The sequence below is a fragment of the Hyalella azteca genome, unplaced genomic scaffold (genome assembly GCF_000764305.2).
Source record: "Hyalella azteca isolate HAZT.00-mixed unplaced genomic scaffold, Hazt_2.0.2 contig13331, whole genome shotgun sequence".
Lineage (NCBI taxonomy): Eukaryota > Metazoa > Arthropoda > Malacostraca > Amphipoda > Hyalellidae > Hyalella > Hyalella azteca.
This window is the reverse complement of record NW_025943257.1, coordinates 226,968-244,437: the sequence shown is the minus strand read 5'-3', so window position 1 is coordinate 244,437 and position 17,470 is coordinate 226,968. Positions and strand designations below refer to the sequence as shown.

Genomic DNA, 17,470 nt, shown 5'->3' with positions numbered 1-17,470 from the left:
AAGAATGCGATTCAGATCAAGGTTCAAAATTTATTTAGACAATACCTTATATTCAGTGATTGAACTGAACATTTAACAATTACACTGACACGAAGCATTTTTATATCGACTAATACATATTTTAAGCTCTTAAAGTCGAAAAATAACTGAATAATGAAATACAGAATTTTCAAAATTAAAATGAGAGTATTGGAAACTAATTTGTACTGTTATTAGAACAGCATTCCATATGTTACTCATGGTACAATATCACGTGATATACCAAACTGTGTGGCTTACGCGATGAAGGAGGAATTTTTTTTGGGTTCGAGTGATGATATGTCAGTCAAAATTATTCATGCTATAAACCACAAAAACTCACTCATTTGGACATTAAATTAACGATTTTCTTAGTAAAATGTTTATATACTTTCACTCTAGAACTAATCATATGAAAGTGAATTAATTCAGACTCATAGACCTAATATAGCTTCTCATTTGAATAAAATCTATATATATGTACGAATTATAAAGGGAAAATGAATTGATAAAAAGGAAAATATATATTAATTTTGTGCATAAATAACGACGGGGAGGAGATAAAATATTATTGCAATCGCGCCCAGCTGTCGAGAAAGACTTAGTGACTACCGGTACTGGAGATAATACTGTCGGCATCACCATTGGAAATGGTGTTGAATTCAAAATAAAGCAGTAGTTGATACAAAACAACACGAATTTTATTAGTAAGCCCACTTAGAATTGGAAAGAGTGTAGATTTTATCTTGCAGCAAAGCAGCATACACAAAATGAACCATGAGCTGGATTCCAATAGGCGTTTTTTTCGTGGGGTAGTTCCTACCATCACCCAGCTGCCATGCATGCAAAAACATGATTAAATGGTGTTAACTCTCATAACATTAAGGATCTACACTACTTTTAACAAAGAATTTTCCTGAACCAAATTCGATTGATGAAAATATTGCATGTCATTCACTTACATATATAATTGAATCTAAAACATTCCTCATCGAAGAGTTCAATTAAAATTGATAATGGAATCATAAATAAATAGAATCGCGAAATAAATGTTTTATTTAAATCTCAATAGCATAGAAAATTTAATTTTTGAGAACTCTGCGGAAAACACACTAAATATTTCATAATGTTTAATAAATCATTGCAGAAATGCTTAAAAAAAATGTGCCTAACTCACACAAATTAGAAATAGGAAACATTTATAATCCATAAGTTGAAAAGTTTTGCTCTAAATAAGCCAAGCGCTTATCAAGTAGCCAAGCAGTGACAATATCCATCAGCAATCATATTCTCATGTAAAGTTAATTTAAAAAAGGCGGGTGATGCATCTTTACCCAAAGCCGTGAGCCGCAAATTCAACTCCCACGCAAGTCTTGGCTTCAAAATTCAACTATATTCTCCTGAAACGGTTCTATTGTTGAAAGCTTTAATGCACAGTGAGTCCTGAAATTGTCTATAAAGCTAATTAATCGCCAGAGTATTGGAAGTAATGTAATCCGTAAGACATGTCTTATATTTCCACGATTCTCTAGGTAAATCTAATTATGGCCGTGTGTTGATGAAAATTATAAGCAACTCTTGCCATTTCGATCGCCAAATGCGGAAAACAAATTTCGAGACTGGAGACCCTGCTCACGAGGAGGCCTTGACACCGAGAGCTATTGTTGCTCTAATTATGACGCCTAGAATGTCCTCCTGCATCACGAATATCCTCCAGCTTTACGAATATCCTCTAGTGTCACGAATATTCTCTAGCGTCACAAATGTCCTCCAGCATCAAGAATGTCCTCCAGTGTCACGAATATCCTTCAGCGTCACCAATATCCTCCAGCGTCACAAATATCTTCCAGCATCAAGAATGTCCTCCAATGTCACGAATATCCTTCAGCGTCACGAACATCCTTCAACGTCATGAATATCCTTCAATGTCACGAATATCCTTCAGCGTCACGAATATCCTCCAGCGTTACGAAAATTTTCTCCTCGAAGCGATGAAGTTTGCTTAAATATCCTGCATCTCCCACATCAAAATGACTCTATTTGTTAGTGCAATTATACATAACTATTGCTGCTCGAATAAACGATGATATTCTTTTAATAAAGTACGTTCTCTATGAGGGCGAAGTTGTGAGAGGTTGTTAATTGGTATTGTCACAGTTTTAATTCAGAAAGTTTATTCAATTCCAGAATTGATTTAGGATATTAAAATTTTATCTGCTAAACTGTATTATTAGAAAAGTAAATCAGTAATTTGGTTTTTATTATGTGAACATGTTAAAGATGCGCAAAATTCCTTGGTATTTGGAGAAAATTATGAACATTGAATGCGGCAGAATGCCCCGTGTGTACATGCAGCGTCTGTTCATAATATATAGCGGGATGCAGATAGAGCATCAAGCGTGCATTGCCAAACATGAAACCACATCAGCAGAGTTGTGGGTTATGGCTCCCGTATCGCGCAGCCAGTTAATCTGGCTGCTGCAGAGTTGATGTCTGCAACTCGCAGGCACACAATGAAAGTGATGTTGAGAGCTGTAGGAAATAGATATTCAGTTGGAACTTTTCAGCAATGTATTTTTATTCGAAAAGTATATTTTTGTGGTTAAGTTTCATTGCAATTGCTTGGTCATATATCATTCATTTGCATAAAGTTGTACGTGCCTAAATTGCCTGGTATTAAAGAAATAGTTATTACTAGCATTATTTCGTCAATATCGATATGAGCTTATCACATAATCTTGCTACATTCTTGAAAAATCGTCCGCACTAATACTATCCAAAAAATTTCAAATGCGGCATGGCTGAAAAGGACTATCAGTAAAACATTAGTTCAATTCAAATAAAAGACGATAGCGAGTTATTAAATTGTAAGTAGAAGACGAGTCGGTGCATAACAATACGAGAATGAATCTATAGTAATATGATTAGTCCGGCTTGGGTTTCTGTTTCGAAACTTGTTCAGAAACATTTGAAAGTTGAGATAATTAAGTGCCAAATTCAGTGCGACGATCTACGCGGGGCAATATTTGACCTTTCATTACACAGTTTGGGGCGCAATTTGAGAAATGTGAAATGACGGAAACTGTCTCTGAGACTTCATTGTTTTTCACTGAAAAAGCCCTAACATGCTTACAAACATTATGCAATATCAACGTTTTTTTCAGTATAACTATCGCTCACATAGACAACGCAACGTACGTATAGCGAGTTTTTAGGTAGGGGCGCTTTTTGAAAAGTGTTTTCCCCGCTATTGAAACTTTGATGTATGGAATATCATTTGGATACAATTTTCTGTCAGCAGGATCCATTAAAGTAGTATTATATTTTATAATACAATATCAAGACCTTCTCCAGGTTGTAGAAAGGATAGAAATGAAAAAGCAACATGATGAAATTGAGTTAATCCGTCACCTTTGAAAGGCGTTCTTGCGAGCGCATTGAATAATTCTTGAAAGATATTTCTGTCTCTTCCTGCATGGCAAGTAATCAATGAGTTTTGAGGCAGAAATAATTTTTCTGTCTCCATATATTGAGCGGTGCATTTTACTTCGAATAAAATTTGTTACAAAAATTTATTCCAGGTACCAGTACTGGCGCGCTGTGTGCATCGGTGGGAAGCTTGCTCTGGAGAAGTTTGTCCTAGGCCTAGTTCGTAGATATGGTAGAATACGTATAAAATTTCCTCTTCTGTCCACCACAAAGACTGTAAGGCTCATCAAACCTTAAATGTCCGGTTCTGACCGACATTATCAGCTGTTACATTGGTTGCGTATGCCACCTTCAGTGATATCACGCTTGCGGTTCTCTTCAGTCACCTCTGCACCGATAGCATATAGCCAGTCACCGCCCAGCCTCTCTAGCAATTCTTTGCTGGCTGGAGCTATAAAGTCTTGCGTACAGTCTTCCCGCTTAATCATGCGATCCGTAATATAAATATAGGTATTCATTATCGCTTCACTGTGTGTTTTACTCCACCTTGACTGTCCAAGACCACTTTAACGAACTCAGTTCCAAAGAACTAATACATTAGTTTGCCGTCGCAATAGGCGAGCTTGCACAAAAGGAAGACGAATGCTCAAAAACAAAACAACGTTTCATTCCTAAGAATTATAGCCTTTCCTTTATTTTAACTACCAAAAATAACCATTTATATTTTGATATTCTGTGTTTAATGTGCATTAGGTTCAATTATCATCTGCATATAATTCGTATTTGTAAGTTAATCATTTTGGTACTTATATTAATTAGGTATCCCATATCAGTTATGAGAGTTAAGCGAATTCTTCATTCTGACAAAGAGGATGACTAGTAAAATTGCGGCAGAAAATTTCAGCGCAGCGCAGGTACTTAGAACCGCCGAATAGGAGCCGCTGAAGTCCCGGATCACACCTGCAAGTTGAAAATATACTGCCGACGATTCACAGTGAAACAGATTACTAAAAATCACTGAAATCATCAATCGGTGAACGATTTAGAAGGAGGAAATATTTCAAACATTAACTGTAAAGTTACTCTAAATTTACTGAGACAAATTTATCGCAACGAAATTCTATCTCTGTCATTGAAATAACCATAAGTTTATTCAGATATCAAGAATTTAAAGCAAAGAAAACAGCCAAAAAATTCACCATTTCTTAAGAATGACAACGTTTCGGAGTCCAGCTACATCGTCTGTTACAAAGTTCAAAACCTATAAGACAAGCAGAATCCATTGGAAAACTAATATTCACATTGAAGATAAAAATCTAAATTGACAAATAAAAAAAATACACGTGAGGAGACGTGCATATTTACAATTTCAAGGGGAAAGGAGCTGAGGGCTGCATTTAAACAAGGTTTATGTTTAAAAATATACAGAGGTTATAAATTGGAATACCGGTCAGAAACACCGGCCGTGAAAGCTAGAACTCTTAAATCACATATATCGGACACCGAGGAACACTGCACTGCTAGGCATAGACGCGCACAGCTGAATGAGGAGGATGCGCAAGTAATGTTCCCGTTCTAAGACCTCTGCCCTTATGCTCCGCCAGCCTAGAGTAAACATTTCGGGACGTCTACCGAAGTACGCTGGTGCGCACTGCGCACAACTGAATCTATATACTAGGGATGAACGCATAAAAAACGGAAGAGCATCTTTATGCTTAAAGAACGAGCCGATTTTAAAGTTATTTCTCTAACACCATTTGCAGATTAATATTCGGAAGCTATTTACTAAACAAAACTTTCAATTCTTCAGCCATAGTCTCAGATGCATTATCGAAGTAGGGAAGAGAACAATAAATCAGGTTCCTACTGACACAATCGTGAACAACGTCATTATATTGCCTAGACATGAATCTCTTAATTTGAGCATAAACCAATTGCGACGGAAATCCATTTAATGAAAAGATGTTGCGCAAAAAATTAAATTCAGTGTGTCTAGCATTGGAGGTTGAGCAAATAAGGAAGCCACAATTTATTAATGTTTTAATCCCATTTATTTTGAAACTAAATGAGCAAAAACTAAAAAAAGATTTTGCTTGAACCGGTAAATGCTGACTTTCGGAAGAAAGAGGTCTGGAAACAGCCTAAAATTCATAAGCCAGATTTCGCTTCGAATTTGCAGCTTCGACCCATTTATGCTGCTTAAAACACTCCGAGTTTCAAGCTTGCTAAATTTTTGATCCCAGTGTTGAACTGCTTGAAAACCAATCGATATATGGTAGACAATTCTTACGTTTTCGTAGACCGCTTGAAGAGTTTCACCAATGTTCAGGATTTGACTATGGCTTCATTTGATGTAGAGAATTTGTTTACAAATATACCTCTTCATGAAACTATTGATATTTGACTGAATTCTTTGTTCTAAGAGATTAATGACATTTTCATGGGTTTGAACCGCAAAATTTTTCAATCTCATCTTGAACTATCGGTTTTAAACACTTGTTTCGTATTTGCTGGCAAATTTTACAGACAAATTGACGGCTTGGGCATGGGTCTTCCACTCGCTCCTACTTTTGCAAATATTTTCACGTATTTTCACAAGGCTATATGGCTGGCCAATTGTTCCCTTGATATTAAGCCTGTTTTCTATAACCGATATGTCGATGATACTTTTTTACTTTTCAAGCAACCCTCTCATGTGGGCCGTTTCTTTGATTATCTTAACCTCCAACATCAGTCAATAAAATTCACCATGGAGCTTGAAACCAAGAATAGTTTATCTTTTCTCAATTGCAATGTTACAAAATCTAATGGCTGTTTCCAGACCTCTGTATTCCGGATGTCAGCGTTTACCGGTTTAAGCACCAGCTTTTTCAGTTATTGCTCATTTCGTTTCAAATTAATTGGTATTAAAACATCGATAAATCGTGGCTTCCGTATTTGCTCAACTTTTAATGCTATGCACACTGAATTGGATTTTTTTCGCAACATCTTTTTATTAAATGGGTTTCCGTCGTCAACCCTCGTGCAACCCTGACTAAGGTTCCAATTGTGACGAAACCTGTGATGTGATCTAATATTGGTAGTTGGTGGTGAGACTTGAATAGTGCTTAAAAATGATTGGTTCTGCAATTAATTTGCAATACCAGCTACAATTTTTTTACTTTTGCTTTTCTACAATTTTTTTTTTACTTTTACCACATTTAAGCTAAACAATTGGTTGGTTTACTTACCTAAAATTGGAGACATTGAAGTGCCTGTCACTGCCAGCACAATCGCTAAGACAGCAAGGCATTGAGGATAAAGTTCCAGGCCGACGATGTCAATAAGGATGGCATAGAAAATGCTAGAGAATATGCCGACCCCAAAACCGTGCACGACGCTGAGGGCTGTCAACACGTGCTCGTCCCCGTGAGAGAAAATGAACCCTGTGTCAGAAAAATTGTTTTGCACTCCAGCGACAGATTTTACTATACTAATTATAGCCAAAAATGCAACAAACATCTTGTTCATTCAAAGAAGCTCTGAGATCATCTCACCCGCGCTAAGTGCAGCCGAAGCCTTAAAGCTAGGTTAGAAGCGAACGTGCTGAGTACACGATCAATGTTGTAAGACTAAACTTTAGTAAATTTTGAAATTTTATATTATCATCGATTCTCGATTCGATTGAGTTTAACCATTCATAGTTAGCAAGTATTTCAGCAGTTTTAAGCACTTCATTTATTGAAACACTTACCTATGTCTAAGACCCCAGCGATTATTGAGGCAACGCATAGCGCAGTTTTTCTTCTGAAGCGTTGATGGTTTACTGTCAGGGTGACCACAATGCGAACTAATGTGCCCATTATGGCACTGTTCGCTAGGCATTGAGCTGAAAACTGGGGCGTGAACCCATTACTTTGTAGAATAAAAGGCAAAAAGGAATAAAAATTGGTGCAACTTGTTTGGAAGAGGCTTCGAGCTAATACCATCATAAAAACCTTTTCGTTTTTCATGGCTTTTAATTTATCGCTCAGCCAAACTTTGAGTTTTGAATATAAATTGAAAGAACAGTTCCATCTCAATGAAGGGCAATTCTCAGTCTTCGGAGTGATTTCTTCCAAACTCTGGTGTTTGTAAATGAAATCATCAGGAACTTTTTCGGGACGCATTCGTGCTGGCCTTACTAGGGCGACGAGCACGCAGGCCTGCAGGAAGCAGGCGCCGTAGAGCAGCAAGCCCCCCGAGTAGCCGTAAAAGTCTATGAGGTATCGCACGAGGTGCGGGGAGATCACGCCCGAGGCACCCATGCCAACTGTGATGCACGAAAGTGCAGGTCTTCTGTACTTCTCAAAGTACATCGGCCCCATTAGCAGGGTAACGTTGTAAAGAAAGCCTCCGCTCAGCGCTGAAGGGGAGCCAAAGAAAGATTAGGCGTTTTAGGTGTTAGATAACTGATGTGTCAGTCGGATGTGGAACTAATCCACTTATCTGACCGGCATTGTAGAGTTCTTCAGGATACAGTGATAGGTCTTGCAATATACGCTATCATATTTCAACCTATTAGTACATGGGTGATTAAATTAATTGAAAAGCTAAGCATCTCGAATCTGCAGAGACTTTAAAGTGAGAAGTCTCACCAAGTACTACGCCGTACGCAGTGAAGATGACTCCCAGGCCGTCACAGAGCGCCAGCAGCACGAAGGAGAAGAAGGCCGTGACGAGAGCGACGAAGGTCGTGCTTCTGTGGCCGAGCTTGGAGGCGATGTCAGGGCAAATTAGCGAGCCCAGGTCGTAGAAGAAAAGGTGCAGCGTGAAAATGCCGCTGCTCAGCGATGATGATGCGGAGAACGAAGACATTTTTTGGCTGAAGAATACGCCGAAGCATGAAGACAAAAAGCCAACAAAGATCTGAAAATTGCATATGAAAATATAAGTACATTATGAAATTACGCGGAAGATTCAACTTCATTATGAATTATCATGATATTCAACTTCTGCAAGTTAGTTGAATTGAGTGCCTTCATCGACAAGTAATAGCTCTTTAAATTTGAGCTACAATTCTTTAATTCGGAGCTGTTCATTTATTCTTTGCGTGGATTTAAAAAAAAGGACTTTCATATATTTAAAGTATTGTTCATCAATATAATCCAGAAACTAAAGCAGGTTGTAGTATAACTGGATATATCGGTTGAAGTATAACCCAAATAGTTTGGTAACAAATCAATTTCCGAAAAAACAAGTAATTGAGGCATCTATCATTGTAAAATTAAAGGATATTATCTTAAAAATTGTATTAGTTGAGTCGTGAGTATGAAAATCGACAGAGATTAAACTATGATTTCGAGAAAACTGATCAATCGAGACTTCAATCAGCTGATTTCTTCCCAACGCACATCATTCATTATTATTTTGCATTGACGGTTTTCACAAAAAAGTTTATAGTGGATTGTTATACTGTAAGCATTTATCGATATATTAAGGCAAAAAGGAAAGATATAAAAGAGTTAATCTTGCGAAATAAAAAGTCACAACAGAGCACGTAAAATATTCATTGGTATTCATTAATAGTTGTCAGAGTTTTAGATTTGCAGGTTTCTTGCTTTCGTGTCGAATAAATACCTAGCTATATCATTATCCGAGCAGGCTGAATGAAAATCGATCAGAATATTTGTTGTGGCAGCGTGGCGAACGGACGTTCGGTGTCGCGCGCGATCCAACGGTTACATTTAATTTTGCCGGTTCAACTGTGTTATTGCATTCTGTACTGAAGTGTTACAGTGAATAGTCTGGAATTAAGTAAAGTCAGTAAAAAGTGAGTGAGTCACCAATTGATTGTGAAATATGGCAGCCAAAGTCTGTGTTAGTAAACCTGCCGGAGAATGTCTGGAATGCAACAAATGCAATTTTGGACAATTGGCACTAAGATGTAACACATGCAGACAATTTTGTCACTTCGAATGTTCACTACTTCCAGAATACCAACTTGCTCAAGCCAACGTCGGAGAAGGAACAGAATGTAAAAATGTAATAGAATGTTAGAATGCTGGGAACGTGAATACATAGGCAAACCTGACGAGCAAATGTGTACAAAGTTCACATGATAGAACATCGCTTGAAGGTATGATGATTACGTATGCATATAAGAAAAAGTTTAAGTGTTGAATAAGGTATAGAAACGCTTGACGAATAACACTTTCGAGATAAAAGAAGATGAAGACGATATCTTTGAGAGCGTACAAATTATTTAAAACATTCGAAATGGATGAACGCTTACGACTGATAGTCATGTTCGAATGAACAATTTTCATGCGTGGATAGTAAATGTATGTATATCATATATTGGCTGCAATCGGGAGGCATCTCAGGAATTGTTATCTGTCCCTGTAACGCCGAGTAATCATACAAGATCTATATAAAGTTATGAGTTCGCTCTATTAATATAGTTGAATTATGAACTGTCTAAAAATATCAATCGTGGCCAATTTTTTACTATGCAATACAAAATGTTCTAGATGTTTAGCTCTTTAAATATATAAAAAAATTGTTAATTTGTATGTATTAGTTTTAAAGTTGTATATTATCTCCTCGAGGAGGGTGCTGTAACGAATTAGTTATCTATTTTGATAACTCCGTAGTACTTTTTGAAGGCCGTATTACACCACAAAAAAGGCCAAGGACGGCTTAGGGAATTTCTACTAAGTCAATAAAATTTGGTCGTCTGTTACTTTGTCTGACTTACATATACTGATATTTGATTAATAAATGATTTTATGAGCGGTTCGGCACTTCATACTTCACTCACAGCTCATGAATGAACATGAAAGTCCCCGATTTGAGAACTGTCAATAAGTAACGAGTCTCTTCTGGAGAGTTTTGATCAATTTTACGATTTCTATAGTTCTATTCGCCGAAAGTCTTCCTCTCACGAAATAATATGGTAATGAAATGTCTATATATTGGCTTTTCACTTCCAAATGAAAATTAATCAGCCTCGAGTGAAGAATAAAAACCTAAATGTGAGAATGAATTTCTTCATCTCGTAGAATGAACAATGCACCCAAACTTTCCTTATCATCCATTCAATGCTCCGTGCCTCAGCAACCTACCAGAATTTTTTGTATTTTTATCATATAATTTTTTGGTTTTAATCGAAGAATTTGCGAGAAATTTATTGCAGACTAGGGCAATTATTTGCGAATTTTTTTCTGGGAGGCGGTATTACCGATATGTGCTAGAATTTTCGACAAAATAACGACCAGCGACCAGGATCTAACCCCACATAAAATAGATTCTGATGAGTTATCCTGACGCAATAACAGTTACGTACAACAGCGTCCCATAGTTACGTAAGTAGTTTGAACATTCAAAGTAATGGAAGGAAAATATGTACAGATTAGGCCAAAACTGTCTACTATAGAGACTAAGAGAGAAGAGTTGATTCCGAGTCTAGATTTTATTGGTAAATCATTTACGAGCCTATATCAGGAGAACCTATACATTTCAGTATATTTTTATTACAAAAAATTAATGAATCTTTTCAATCGTCATTCGAATTTCAGTTCATGAATTGAGTCATGAGTGCTGGTGAATAATGCATCATAGAAAAGCTCCAAGAAGTAACAAACAATTCATTTTTTGATTATAATACACAGAGCTGGGATCGAATCCGCGCCTCTCTAATGCGTCAATCCTGGTACTCTGAACTTTAACCACTGGGCCACCCTGCCCATTTTGATGTGGAGGACAAATAACTTTGAAAATCGAAACGGCTGAAAGTCTTACAATCGAATGTAATGGAAATAACTATTTTCCCTTAAAAATAGCCCGTGTGATTAAATGGAATTCAGTTCAAAATAGCAACTAACTGAAATATATATTATGAGTAAACTGGAACTTCAAATAATGATGTGCGAGGCAATGCGGAGGTCTCATTTCCATTTTAATGTACAACCAAAGGATAATAAATGTCTACAAATTTCGCGTAGATGCAATTTTAGCAGCACGAATAACATGCTTAGACGAACTGCTCGGAGAGCAGCTCATTCAACGAGAGAAGGGGGAGACTGTGCAAGATCCCTGCGTAACAGATCCGCAGTCAGATTTCAATCCCTGCGGGAAGGATCGCTTTCCGTGGCAGGGCCAAGGCTGTTCAACGCCCTACCAAGTGATCAAAGAGAGGGGGAGTTCACCCTCGAGACCTTCAAGAGACAACTAGACGTGTTCCTGAGCACAATCCCAGATCGACCTCCCCTGCAACACTACCAGCGGCGAGAAGCAAGCAACAGCATCGTGCATCAGGTGGCCCAAATGAGGGCGGATGAACGATAATCAGAGGCGGCGATCCATCGTGGCCTGGGACTGCTATGTCCCAAACAAATACTAAGGATACTAAGGAATATAGAACTGCAAAAGATCTTCGCTTTAGCCAACACGGGTGGGTTCATCTGCACAAGGTAAGGCGCATCTGTATGATTCCTTCACTCAACAATAACGTATGATCTAAGTTTCCTACCATAAATAACAGCGGAGGTAAGCAAATTACTTACTTGAATGTAAAAAGCCATCATGAGGGCCACCCAACTCCATTTTCTATCAAGCAGACTTTGCTGACGCGAAGAACCCTTGCAGAGCTTGTTTTCACTATCGTTTGTGCCGTACCCTCGAGATGAAAAAAGAGCTTTGAAAGCTTTGTTGGTCAGTTTTTTTTGACAAATTTTGGAATCAGGACTATTTGCAGCTATTTCCGATGCCGGATAAATCATGTTTAACTTTCCGATTGCTTCCTAGCACGGATCACATACTATAATTTTTCATTATAGGTTTAAGAAAGATATTTTTAATATGTCAATTTGAGCGAACGATCGAAGGTGAAAGTTTTGCCGCACATAAATCAGCTTATATTAAATCAGCTTATATTTTTTTGTGACATACGTGCTTATGGTATTTATCGTTTTTGCGTTGCTTTACAAGGGATATGTTCTCGGCACTGTTTCAGACGCATATGTGCCAGAAAACAGTTGATTAACGTCGCGTACAGAACGTCGCATGTGCCGGGCTTTGAGTTTGTGTATCCAATTACTGATTAGGTATCTACAATGCTTGTGCAGGGCCTCATTGAAAATTAGCATTAATGGGACGTGGGTGGTAATTAGCAATCATTTATCGTGGTAACGGCTGTATAAACCTTGGACAGCTGCTTCGATCGAAGAAGCAAGTGATTTCTTTGTAGTCCAAGAACTGTCGCAAGACTCTTGAAATTGAAGATCGCTTCAGGTAGCTTGACTGCTTGATGTGTCCGGTTATAATAAAATTCAAATATACGTTATTCATACGATGCAATTTTTACTACTCGATGGCACACATATTCTAATCTAATTCAAACTTCTGAAACGTCATGCGATCGTTTGTTCCACTTACGTATGATCGAAGTGAGATTTAACAGTTTAGCAACTTTAAATCACTTTTTATATTTCAAACTAATTAATAATTTTCGCATCAGGAGTTATCTAAGATAAAAAAAGATGGTCTGTGTTCATTGGCCAAAAAGTGTCACACTTTATAAATTTTTCTTAGTGTGCCAAACAATTTTTTCATTCTTTTATGAGTTAATTTTTTCCAGGAGGCATTCAATTATCCTATTGATTCCAAGTTTAATAATTTTTTTCTTCTCAATTTCTGTTCTTCACTATGATAATCAACATATTCCTAATTAATTATAATTTGGCGTATCATGTTGTAATTTATCAGCAGGAAACATTTTGTCTACATACACATGTGACGGAACTTGAATTTTGCGGAATATTTTTCTTTTATAAAGTAGTATTGCCTGGACTTGGAAACTTCAACTTCATCAAAGGATTCGTGTTTAGAATATGACTTAATAATGCGTGAATAGATTTATTTTATTACTATAGGATATGGAATGTCGTTTAACTGTAATATTATTTTGTTAAATCATACGATTTAGTTATTAGAGTCTTGGGACGAGACTTAATGTCTTGTGGCTTCAACGTGATTGGTCGAGTCTGCTGGTAGCCTCGCGCGTGTGCGCGTATATCCTCTCGGTGGTCTTGGACGTTGAAGAGCTCGGTCTCATTAGAATTGGTTTATGATTATTCAGCTATTAACATGTGATTAGTTTGACAATATAATACTATATTGTATTATATTGTCTTTTCTCTACAGAAATTAGGATGCTAGTCTATTTTATTGCGTTGTAAACTAGGTATTATTGTGAGGTTATTTAGCCGAGTTACCCCTCGTGGGCAAATTGTGCATGTACTTTTTGACTGGGTGGTGGTCCAAACGTTTCGGCTCGAATGGAGAGAGCCAGATCTGAGCTACTATCTCTGCTGTAGTTGTTGACATATCTCACAAAGCTTAGCTGACTCACAGGGCGTTTAGTTTAACGTTAACCAGACCTAAGCAGGAGATTCACTAACGAACTAAATACGGCGTAGGCAGAGTTCTTAGCCAGTCCCAGCTGCTGGCGGCGTTTCGTTCGACTACTAACCGTACCGTACGCGCCCTCCTCGTGTCGTAGAGGCTAATAACCCTTGCGCTCGAGTAAATTGTCAATGGTTTATTGAGGGCTCGAACCCCTCAATAGTCGTGATTTTGGGGCGTAACTGCCATCCGCTTTTGTGATTCTTGGCAGTGTATTAGGGCTCGCACCCCTGATTACTGCGGCTGGTTGTCGGCGTCGTGGTCCCGCTCAAACCCGTACTCTTGCTCTCTTGCTGTCCACTTTTGTGTTGCTTTTGACAGAGTATTAGGACTCGTCGACGTTGTACTTCCTGAAGTTGCAATCTTAGCTCCTGGAGCTTTTGGACTATCAGTGAATAATAAATTGTGCACCCTTGTGCAGAGAAATTTGTATATCGCATGAAGATCACCAGTATACTAAGAAAAATTCCTCGTGTTCATTCCTCCTCTCTTCAACAAAATGAAATTTAGAGCCTGACCAAAGTGCGACTCTGTAGCCCTTGTGTTTAAAACCAACACAAAGTCTCCAACAAAGTCGGCACCCTACCCGTAATTATTTCAACTTCGCGAGGATGTTTCCGGTTATACACAGATGACCTAACCAATAATTCTTATTGCATGCAGTTTTTAAAACTATATCTAGCAATCAACGACCGTTATTGCCTAAGACTCTAAGTACTGCCACTGACTGTCTTTCTGAAGTTACGCGTTACGCCCTGTACCTTGACCACAGAATTTAAAGCGATATTTTTCCAACCGTTTGTCTTCAATTGAGTTATAGTTCATGAACGATCATCGTAAACAATATGATTTTGAACCCCTATAGGATTAACCCCTTAACAACCTGCCGAATTAACTTGCAATTGCCTTAACAGAAAATGAAAGGATTTCAATGAACAACTTACGTTTCTGTGATGACTCGAGGTTACAACGCTTAAATTCGATTGTAATAGAAGAAACGAAGCATCAATATTTCAGCAAAAAATGTAAAGTGAAATGGACGGTGATATTTCATTCACTTATTCAGTAATGCAGCATTGAAATTTCTTTTAAAGATTCACTACTTTATTACTGATAATTGAGGCACTCGAAGGTTGTTTCTGAGTCGCTGGTAAACGTCATATATGGTCGTCTTTTAGATGCATTCATCTGGTTTATTAAAGTTTCAACCAAGCATCAACAAATTTCAACCAAGCCGAGTTTTGCCCAGCGTATTGTGTACAGGTCGGCAGGTGTGCTCTTTGTTTGGGATCAACGCAGCACTTGAGCTTATTTTATGACTGCCATCGTAGCCACCCGAATGCTAGCATCGCAACTAACTCCCGTGCTATGAGCGTTTAGTGAATTCTTCAAATGCAATATTTTGATGAGGATATGAAATTTTTCCTATTTTCTGAACCACTTCTTGCCGTAAGGAAACCAGTATCATTTCGAGAAAATTGCTTATCATTCGTGTTATTTCAGCAACAATATGTGCTAATTTAGGGGTCGATGTTTCGTCGAAAAACAGTTTTGGTGATCGAGTGAATGCATCACGTCCTAATGTTGTTGTTTACGATTATGCTCGGTAGTTTGAACAACTATCATTGCTTCGACGGCAAAACCAACGAAGAATACAACCTATGCGGCGTACTCTTAATTTCATCTTAGTGGTCCATTGCTTTACTGAGCGCATGCTATATTTTGTACCGTTCAATCCTAACTACTGCGCTCTCATAATATGCGTGAGCCTGGAAGGGAATGTTCTAAATATTCGAATTAATTTTCATGCACTAAATTGAGTTATTATCAATCTACTTAATGTTTTATAATTAAAAATTCAATTAGAGGCGAGAGAATGTAATTTATTAATAATTCTCTTGTTAATTCTTCAAAAAGCTGAACATGCGAAGTATACCAATTTAAAGCTTAAAAAGCTACTGCTTGTTTATAAATTAAAAATTAGTTGTGGTGCTATGCAGACTCATCGCCAGACACTTTTGCAATGCTAGCCTGCACTACTGATACGGTTCAGTGTTTTTTAATGACTTTAAATGGAACACACTTTAATTTTTTAGGAATAAACATATTTATGATTTAAGAGAATGAACTTTATATTTTCATTGAGAGAGCTAAATTTTACTTTCTTTTCGAAATTTTGAGCCATCTTATTATGCATGATTCGTTTTAATATATTTCGAATATCATCATTAAATCTATAACTCTGTGAAAGAAGTTGTTTATATCATTGTTAGCACGTCACTCGTCAGTGGAAAGAGAGGAGTCTAATCACCCACCTGATGGAAATCGGGTAGAGACATGAGTATTTTTGAATCACAGGGTTGAGATGACATCGCTGTGTATCAGTACTTCTGCAGAAAAGTCTAATTTCAGCTAACTGAAAAGTTGAACCGTTTCCAGAAAACGGCTGCAAATGAAACAACTTCACAGCGAATTTAGATTTGCGCACGGATGTGTGCTGTTTTCAGATGGCACAAAATTTAGGAATAATCCACTATCGCTCACGATTCGCGAAAGTCACTCATCTCGGTCGACAAAAAAATAAGAAGATGTATGGGGTAGCGTGCCAAATTAGGGTAGTCATGTTACATCTTGTCATTGCTAAGAGGCTTCAGAGAATGCGATTCAGATCAAGGTTCAAAATTTATTTAGACAATACCTTATATTCAGTGATTGAACTGAACATTTAACAATTATACTGACCGCATGTTGCGCCTTTTTGGCCCATCGTGCAATCGTCTCCGGCAATAAGCTTCTAATTTCCAGCCGAATAGGGCAGATAGCCGATTTGAACCTGATTCACATCTAAGCAGAGTGGATGGAACCCGGGGCGAACTTGCATGGAATCTAAAATTTGACTGGGTATAAATTATAAAACTTGCATTCATGGACAACTTCTGTCAGACTACACGAATATTTTTACTGAATCTATAGCACCAGTTTCTAGAGCTGCTGTAACTCCCACTTTCAGTTACAAACAACTAGAAAAATCATAAAATTTATATTCGAAAATGACCATTGCCAAAGTTCGATAGTTGACCCTGCCAAATCGGAAACCATTCCCTGCCTAAGTTACGAAATACTGGCCAGAAGTGATATGAAATTACTTAAGAGTCGGGTGGAGCGGTCGCTGAACGCCGCATCGAGACCACACGTACGGCCTCACGCGGTTAAAATTTCTCTTTCAGTGACGAAAATCAATAATTCGTTTGATAAAAAAAATCAATATGATTTGCATTGCATAACAGGCAGCGATACGCAAACCAATTTTAACGGCGTTTAGCGAGCTGCAAGCATCTGAACTGTTATTGGATTTGTTTTTAAGCAATTTCATATCACTTCTGGCCAGTATTTCATAACTTAGGGTACGCACACAGTGAAAGCAGGTTTGTCCGCGCGGGCAACCTACTCCAACCTGCCACAAGAATGAACATAGGATAATAATGTAAGGGTTCACAGTGAAAACCTGTACGAATAGGCTTCTGTATTCTATGGTTTCAGGCGCCAGCCTGAGCAGGTAACCAGCACGCTGGCAACCTGCTTTCACTGTGTGCGTACC

The 17,470-nt window shown here is 37.8% G+C and overlaps 1 protein-coding gene across 1 annotated transcript; it reads right to left on the bottom strand.

Annotated features, from left to right (window-relative positions):
• Nucleotides 1–3,767: 3,767 nt before the first annotated feature.
• On the bottom strand, nucleotides 3,768–8,283 carry LOC125178860 (monocarboxylate transporter 9-like). The gene is made up of 4 exons (XM_047883605.1): nucleotides 8,064–8,283; nucleotides 7,181–7,831; nucleotides 6,678–6,872; nucleotides 3,768–3,907 (listed from the first exon to the last, which is right to left on the bottom strand). Exons 1-4 carry the CDS (start codon nucleotides 8,281–8,283, stop codon nucleotides 3,768–3,770), a joined length of 1,206 nt encoding a protein of 401 aa, XP_047739561.1.
• Nucleotides 8,284–17,470: the final 9,187 nt, after the last annotated feature.